Source organism: Nothobranchius furzeri, chromosome 2 (assembly GCF_043380555.1).
Source record: "Nothobranchius furzeri strain GRZ-AD chromosome 2, NfurGRZ-RIMD1, whole genome shotgun sequence".
NCBI classification, from domain to species: Eukaryota; Metazoa; Chordata; class Actinopteri; order Cyprinodontiformes; family Nothobranchiidae; genus Nothobranchius; species Nothobranchius furzeri.
Window position 1 is genome coordinate 58,776,780 of NC_091742.1, and position 9,273 is coordinate 58,786,052.

General features: G+C 39.7%; 1 protein-coding gene across 1 annotated transcript; it reads right to left on the reverse strand.

Annotated features, from left to right (window-relative positions):
• Positions 1 to 1,702: 1,702 nt before the first annotated feature.
• fis1 (fission, mitochondrial 1) lies at positions 1,703 to 7,280 on the reverse strand. Its single transcript, XM_015946834.3, has 5 exons — positions 7,189 to 7,280; positions 6,612 to 6,744; positions 5,845 to 5,921; positions 2,477 to 2,582; positions 1,703 to 2,391 (listed from the first exon to the last, which is right to left on the reverse strand). Exons 1-5 carry the CDS (start codon positions 7,231 to 7,233, stop codon positions 2,288 to 2,290), a joined length of 465 nt encoding a protein of 154 aa, XP_015802320.1. The 5' UTR covers positions 7,234 to 7,280; the 3' UTR covers positions 1,703 to 2,287.
• Positions 7,281 to 9,273: the final 1,993 nt, after the last annotated feature.

Here is a 9,273-nt window from a genome sequence, read left to right on the forward strand (position 1 = left end):
GATTTTAAACATATATATAATACAGAAAACACCTTCTACATATAAAAACAACATTAAACTTACTAGATATGTTTGAATAGTTGATATTTATTAATTTTTTATTTTAGCAGTGTTTTATCTAGATGTTCAAATGCGTAAAGGTAAATATTTACTATTCTAATATGTTGTGAATTTTGGTTTTTACTATGTTTTTATGTCTCGTGTTAATATTGCCTTTTATAATTATGTATTATTATATCAGTTTATTCAAGCACTTAGTTTTGTTTTCATTTGAGAAGTGCTTTAAAGAGTCAAATCAAAACCTTTGCTAAATTTTAATGCAGACTTATTATATCAAACATATTTCAGGGTTAAGTGAGTCTTTAGCACAGAGATGTCCAAAGTTTTAGCGAAGAGGGCCAAAAGGATCAAGTTAAAGGTCCTCAGGGGCCACAAAAATGTCCCATTTTTTAATTAAAAAAATGTGTTAATGATTTCATGGTGATTTTTATCCACGTGTACTCCTCCAAAAAGGCCCAAAGCGGGCATATTAGTAAAAAATCTACACATGAAAAAGTTAGAACATGTGACTTTACACCAAAAGCTTGCTGGACGTAACTGGAGGTTGTGCTTCAGACATGTTTACTTTAGCCTGTGTTAATGGGAGTTAGAACCCCGTTATGATAAATGTGTTTTAGAAGTTAAAGTGCCTCTTGTGATAGAAATCACAAGGTATATACGAAAATGACTAAAGTAAAAAAAATTCTAATTAAAAAAATATGACAATTAAAAAGGAGAAAATAAAATAAATGAAAAGAAAAAAAACTTGCAGATATTAAAATGTACTTTTAGTAACCTTCTTAGGCGAGTTAGGGCCACTGAAAATAAAGAGAATTCAGACTTTATTCTCAGAATTATTAATCTTAGTGGGACAGTAGTAGCTCAGAAGGTAGAGCGGGTTGTCCAGTAATCAGAAGGTTGCAGGTTCGATCCTGGCTCCTTGGGCTAAACATTTAACCCACCTTGCCGGCTGGTGGTGGTCGGCAGCCTCGCCTCTGTCAGTGCGCCCCAGGGCAGCTGTAGCTACATTGTAGCTCGTCACCATCAGTGTGTGAATGTGTGTATGGATGATACACTGTAGTGTAAAGCGCTTTGGAGTCCTCTGACTCTTAGAAGAAAATATCATGTCAATAGCGCCTCTCAAGATAAAAATCACGAGGCGCTTCACAAAAACAAAAAATTTAAAAAAGAATTTGGAAAATAATTAAAAATGTATTTAAAATTAGCAAAAATAGAAAATTGTGATTAAAAATGTAGAGTGAATAGGGAAGAGGGAAATCAGTGGATCCTGAGGAAGGTGGAATAGGTGGGGAGAGCAGAATAAAGAGAGTGGTGAAGAAGGTCATTCAAAGGCCAGCTTGAACAGGTGAGTCTTCAGCTGCTTTTTAAAGGAGACCACTGAGTCCACTGATCCTTGGCTCACTGCAAGTGTGGGTCATTTATCATAAAGTCAGATTTCTTTTAAAAATGTTTTTATTCCAGTTCCCCTAATCCTGTTTGGTAGAAGTCTGACGGGTAAGGATTCAAACAGGGAACTGTATTTTTTGTCTTGCCAGTGATGTCATGTCTGTAATTTATTCGTGAGGCCTTTGCTGTATTTTTATTTTAAGTCCCTTAAACATTCAAGTTAAAGTTATTTTAGATAAAAACAACACTTTAGATATGATGCATCCATGCAGCAGATATATTTATTTATTTTGCCTTTGGATTACTGATTGTTGGTAAAGCAAAAAAACAACAATCAGCTAGTTCTGCCACAGAACTAGTAAACAAAACTGTTTCACTTATCTTGAAGAGATTAAAAAGGGTGAAATACACTAACAAAAACCCAGATTTGCTGTTATTTTATTCAACAAGTTGTAAAACAAAGTGATTAAATATAACAAAGGTAAATGTTTAGGAATGATTTTAACACAAAAAGACAATATCTTAGCGCCTCCCATTCCTGTAAATCTTCCTTCAAACAAATAATAGATCTAAAATCTCACTGTTCCCATGACAACAGCTTCCCAGCTCCAGCTGACTAACTCGACTTTCTTCAGCGTTTCAGTCACATTTACAGAAGCACACCTGTCCCTTTCCTACTGAGTTTTTAAGTAGAAAAAGCTTTTAGTGGGTGACCAGAATCCAAAATAAAATCTGTGAACTCCAAACCAGAACCCATTAGGTTTGTTTTTAGCACTTTTAATACTTTATGTGTGTTTTGTGCAGCTCAGTATATAAGTCCAGCATGAAGCACCAGTCCTGGTTAGGATTTGGCTGCTCCCCTTGACACCGCCAAGCCGATGAGGCCCGCTAAGCCAACCACGCCGAGACCGATCCCCCCGACGATCGCCATGCCAACCAAACCATCTGAAGACAATAAAACAAAAACAGTCAGACATCGGCTTCAAGAAGCAGTTTTCCATCTAGTGGCTCTACATTCCTCCCTGTTTACCTTTCTTCATAGCCTTGTCGATGAGCTTCTCCAGCTCCAGAGCCTGCTTGTTTCCCGGCTCGTTCTTCAGGAGAGTCCGGATGTACTTCAAGGCCTTTTCGTACTCCTGGAAAATGAATGAGACTCGATTTAAACTTGGAGCAGATTGGATGAAGCGTGTCACTGAGATAGTTCACGGTAATCTCGCTTTGCACGCAAAGTTGAAGTACAACACGGGATCATTATGACCTGCAGACCATAAAAACCTGATTAGTTATCTTCAAAAGTTGTCGAGGAGAGAGCAGAGACAGGCACGCCGCTGTACCAGAAGGTGAAGAACACACACATCCAATAATTACATCCTCTCATGGAAGCCTGCTTCAGTGGTTGTCTGCCAAAACTTTACAAACACACAGCTGAGTGTTTAATTTCTCCTTTCCACTGGGTCATAACATCAGTACCAGCTTTACTGTTTACAGCCGATTGTCCCTGTTGTTGCACAGCTATGAGTCAAAGGTAGATCCAACAGCTTTGATGCGTTTTTACGGCCAACATAAAAGACAGATGAACAATAAAAATGACATGAAGATGCCTCCACACCCAACACCATAGCCACGGTCAAGTAAAGCCTGATTTACACTTCTCCGTCTATGTAGGTACAAAGTCACGCAACGCCATTAAAAAGTCTCTGAAATACATGAAACAATGTTAATGCAATAGTGAATACACTATTTTGGACCGGATCCATGACTGTACTGGTGGCAGGACAGTGCTACGCCCTCCGTTGTCTTTGCGGGGAATTGATTTAAAACGCTCCCCAGGTGACGGAGAAGTATAAATCAGCCGTAAGTGACGTAAAACGGCTTTCCTCTGACTGTTGGTGACTAGTCGGAGATACCATAATATGAGACAATCCATACATTTCCAGTTGGAATCACACTGAATTGGGGGATTTGACACCTTTGTGAACTGTTTTCTATATGGCCAGGTCACGCCATGTGTATGACGCAACAATTTGATAACGTTTGTTCACAATTTTACTGCCAAGATTTCTCTTACCCATTTGTGGTCTGCCACGCTGAAATTGTCTCCAAACATTCAGCTAGGGATGCAGCGATACCACTTTTATCCAAACCGATACGATACCGATACCAGTATCGTATCGGTGCATCCCTACATTCAGCCACCACCAGCACCCCATCTGTAACCAGTCCTGATTTTGTTCATATGCTTCTTTTTACTGCTGTTTTAATCTGGATTCACTTTACTTACATTGTTTTCCCCTTATTTTATCTGCTTTGTACATCACTTTCTGACATATTTACATAAGTGAAAGGGACTCCAGAGTTTCCCTTACATAGGTGTAGCCGTGGCGGCCCGCCACAGCAGGAAACCCACCGCCACGCCTACAAGATCCCAAGTTTTTTTTTTGCACTGTTTCCCGAAGAAGCAGCGGGAACTACTATGTTGTCGCTTGTGATCACAGCCGGCGGGCAGCAAGGAGCAGGCAGGGCAAGGTGAAGTTACAGCATAAGTTACTGAGTTTAAAATTAGAAAGGTAGCAGTGGATATAATGATTTTACGTTTACATGTTTCAATAGCATTAAGATAAACGAGTGTTGACGATCTTGACAGGGTTTCCTCCAGTGCTTATTAGGCCAGGTTTCCCTCCCCCCACCAGGCTAAGCATCATTTATTCATGTAAAATTTATTTATTGTTTCGTGTCTGACTTTAACCGCATCTAATGCTGTATTACGGCGTGAGCGCAACAGCGACAACTTAAGATCGATGTGTGAGCAGCCTGAGAGGTCGGGTGTTTTCATCTGAACCCTTAAAACATCCAGCAGGCTACGCTGCACTATTGACGTGTTAGTGCGCGGCACTAACAACTTAGTGACGTGACATGTCTCGGAGAAAGCATAAAAGCACGTTGGACGCTTCTTCTGAAGCAGGAAAATAACACCTCTTCTTAAGAAGAGCACGACGTCGCCTCGGCTCGTTCACGGCCGAGCCGGACTGAGCTCAATAACTGACCCAGCACAGCCACTGGGTCGTTGGAGCTGCCCCGTGACTGCCTGATGGAAAACCAGCGGGTTTCATCAGACTCGTAGTTTCTTGTTTTTGCTGGGGACCCCCTGTATTTTACCGCTCCCTCCTGCAGTCTTCCCCTATTAACATTTAAAATGATTCTGTAAATTCCGTGTATCAATAGAAAAAATCTCTGCCTCTGCCAGCTGCAGTAAATGTAGTCTCCAAATAATAAATAAGAGGTGCATTAATCTGTGTATCTCCTTTGATCCGCATTAGTGATATTTTCAGCACCAGAACAGTGAAGCAAAGAAAGATTCCTGAGTTTGTTAGTAATTTTATTTATTAGGTGCATCTAACCTGTTCTATTTTTCTCTGAAATTAGATCAAATCAGTGTTTCTATGGTTTGTCTCCAATCTGCACTGGAAAATTTTACTTTATTTAGAGACGTGTCATAATTTCTCCCCAAGCCCCCCCCCCCCCCCCCCCCCCCCCCCGGCTGGAAAACCCTGGACTCTATAAAAATTTTGACTTACTTACTAGTCAGTCGTAGCCTAGTGAACTAGACCAAATTCTTGCTTTGCAAAGTTTGGTCTAGGCATGCTCCATTGGAACCTCCACAGCTCTTACCAGGACTCTGGCTAGCCAATCACAGCTCTCTAGAGGGGTTTCAAACACATAAAGAGCTGGTCCATAATGGTGGGCCAATCATAGTGCTCTATCTGCTTAGTGAACAAATCACAGAGCTTTATCTGCTTTGTGGGCCAATCAGGGCACTCTATATATGCCTGGTGGGTGGGATGATGCAACAGAGTGAAACAAGAGTATGTCACATTCATTGTCCTGTGGAATGCGGAGATCATTTGAAAGACAACGGTAGAACCCGCCCTAGAACCGAGAGCTGTCAATGGAGCGTGGCCAGACTAAATAATACATTTATTTAGTCTGGCTTGCCAGGCTAAGTCAGTCGGACAGCTGAATGTGTAAATAATACCTAATCAGGCATAGAGGTGGACCATATCAATCCTTTCATTATAATATTGATATTTTTTCTTGAGCAGTTAAATAAAAAATAATCCTGAAATGCTATTTAGATTATGTCAACCCATCCATTAAGCTCATGTTACTAAAATTGTGAAGGCGAGTGTTTGCTCATATGAGTGAGCAGGGAAAGATTCATGATAGATCTAAGGTATTTTGGTTGCTGCAGGCCCCCGTACCTGTTACCTCTAATCACACACACCAGTTTATGAGAAAGCAAACATTTTGAAACACAGATGGAAAGTTTCTTTTTTCCTTCTGCGAATAAAAGAGTTTTTTGTTGTGCAAAATAAATAAATATAAAATAGTCTCACTCACTTTGAGTCTGTAGTTGGCCACTGCAAGGTAGAACAGGAAGTCCCGTGAGTCATCCTTTGATGATTTATGAACCAGTTCTGCAACATGGAAAATATTTAAAATTCTTTAAAAAAACACATTTTTAACAAATAAAGGAGATGTAAATACAGAAAGCCTTATGATGTAAACTGAAGGATTGCTGCTGTTCTTTAAACGCCTGATTATACCACAGTTACCTTGTTGTGACTTTAAATTATACTTTTTATTAGGGATGTAAGAAAATATCGATATGGCAATATATCGTGATATTGTTTCCTGCAGTATTATATCGATATTCGAAAGCCGTGTATCGAATTTTGGAAAGAATTCACATGCAAACATTTGTGTATTTTCATTTCCTTTGGTGCAATTCAAACGCCGACTTCTAGTTGGCAGCAGTGTGCAGTGGGTTTTGTTTCCACTATTGAAAGGTAAATCTCTTTATTATGGCTCAGATACATCACGATAAACATGTTAAGTATCCGTTTGGACAGTTTATTGAAATTTCCTACAATAGACTCAGTCTAAAAAAATTGCTACTATTATCTGGCTGAATGTATCACAATATATCTTGGTACATCGTATCGTCTCCCCCGTATCGTGATGCATATCGTATTGCCAGAATTTCACCAATACACATCCCTACTTTTTATAAGAACTAAAGTTGAAATCAAATAGAATTATCTAAATAAATAAAACCTCCCAGGTGTTGTTGCATGCCCAACAACAGGACCAGAGCCTGAACTCACCCTCCAACAGCACAATTCCCTTCCTGATGTCCTCTGAGTATTTGCTCCTGATCAAACACCAGGCATATTCAAACTTGGTTTCCTTGGAGACTGCTCCCTTTGTTAGTTCGTTGTTGTATTTCTTCTCAAATTTCTACAACATCAAAAATGGGAAGGTTTACATAGGGACCATGACGTCATTATATCTGTGGTCAGTAGAAAATAAACGAGTCATGCTGCTTAGCTGACATTTCACCTCCCTTAAAGGTTTCTAACATGTTATGAACCATTTCCAGTGGGGTTAAGGTGAAATACTCACTTCGGTACCAACATGTAACACTTCCAAACTATCAAAGGCGTTTACAACTTATTTTACCGTGAATTAAAAACAACAAAGGACCACTATTTACATCAAAACAAGTGCGTTAGCTTTTAGCTAGCTACGTGACGCAACACACGTTTCGACGTGTTTTAATTTAGCAAACTTAAAATGATTAGCATGACAAAAAATAGGCTACAGTAACACACACAGGAGTCGATAATTACTTCAGAGGCGTATTTCATTCATAAAAGGAGGTTTAATAAAGCGAAAACTTACTAAAAGGTCCTCCGGCGCTACAATATCACTCAGAACAGCCTCCATGTTTCCGGGAAACTGTTAAGACACTCCTACTTTGGATCACGTGACACAACACGCTTGACTTTTTTATTTATTGATAAATGCAAAACCATATATAGTACAAACATCCAGTATATTTGTATGAAATGTGTCATATAAATTATAAAGAATGCACTCACAAAAAATGTGCAGAAAAGCAAAAGGATGATTTTTATCCTCCAAGCTTCTGATTTAATAAATTAAGATTTTCAATAAAAGCAAAATATGCTTTTAAGTCAGTTTCGTTAAAGGTATGAAATGATGACAATTGTTCACTTATTTCATCTCATAAATACAATATTTTGCAAGGATGGTAATTAAGTTGATTAAATATATTTCCTCAGAAGGCCGAAGTGTTGAAAACAAGAAATAGTTGAAATTTTGACTATAACATAATGGCCACTTTGTAAATTTGACCTAATTATTTCAACTTGGGAACATTTGAAAACAACACACGTTATGTTAAAAAAAAGTTAATCAGAAATAAATGGTAAATGGTAAATGGCCTGTATTTGATATAGCACCTTCTAGGGTCCTGGAACCCCCCCAAGGCTCTTTACAACACAATCAGTCATTCACCCATTCACACACACATTCACACACTGATGGTGATGAGCTACGATGTAGCCACAGCTGCCCTGGGGCGCACTGACAGAGGCGAGGCTGCGAGCACTGGCGCCACCGGTCCCTCCGACCACCACCAGCAGGCTAGGGGGGGTTAATTGTCTTGCCCAAGGACACAACGACAGTGACAGACTGAGTGGGGCTCAAACCTGCAACCTTATGATTACGGGGAGAGCACTTAACTCCCGTGCCACCATCGCCCAACAATGATTTGCTCACTCATATGAGCAAAAATAATTTAACAATGACAACAAAAACAACAACAATAAAAATATTAATCATTTTATATTTTATTTTTTGCAGTATAACACATGAGTTTTCTAACCAGTTTTTAGGTAATTTACATTTGGTTTAAATCAAGTAACAAGAAACTATAAAAAACTTCCATGCATCTGAAAGCGCTTCAAGCACCATGGTGTAACTTTTCTGTTTTAGTCGTTTCAAATAACATTTTGAAGAAAATCGAAGCAAAACAATTCATCTCTGTGGTTTAGGAAATTGTTCACCTTTCTGACCTGCATTTTTGTAGGAAACATGTTTGGTAATTTACGCAAAGTTCACATTCATAGCAACTAAAATGATAAAAAAAAAACAGTAAACACAAAGAGCCGTGTTTCCACTATAGGCGTTTTGGGAAAGTACGATGGCGTTGGCCCTTCACCCGTTGTGTCTCCATGAAAGGGGCCCTTTATAGACTTTTGTAAGATGTCATTGTGACCGTTTTGACAGTGAGTGACATCACTTATCAGCACCAAAATGTGTCAACGGACTTAGGTTTTTATTCTGTCATTCTGTCATCATTGACGGGAAGAAAAGTTGTGTGATGTAAAAAAACGGCGTTCAATTCACTGAAGGAACATCTGTTTTACAGCACTCTGTGGGAGCCCGCAAAACAGAGTCAATCCCGGCACTGTGAGTGAATTCAACGCATTTTTTTCTCATTGGGACTTTAGAAACCGCTATTTTAAAGTGGCATCAAAACTATGCATTTTCTGTTTCTTCCATTCAATTTCACCAGCAACTCTTCCAATTTTACAAATGCAGGTTGGATGGCGGGGTGGACTGGCCTATCTGGCATTCTGGCACTGTCCCGGTGGGCCGCTTAGCCAAGTGGGCTGCTTGCCCAGCTTGGGCCGACACTACTCCACACTTGGTGATCTCCAGAACATTAGCTACATGGTAACCCGAAGCTAACAGAGTTTTTCCAGGCAGTTTTGGCAAGAAAAACGCGGTAGAGCGATGACGTAGGAGTTGTTTTACCGCGTTAGCATGCAGCTAATGTCCCGCTGATCTCCGCCCCTGGAGAATGAGCTGATCTGGAAGGCCAGGGCTCCCGGTCACAGCAGTCAGGCCCTGCTTGTAATTTAACAGTCCCAGTCCATATTAGATTTCACATTCGGC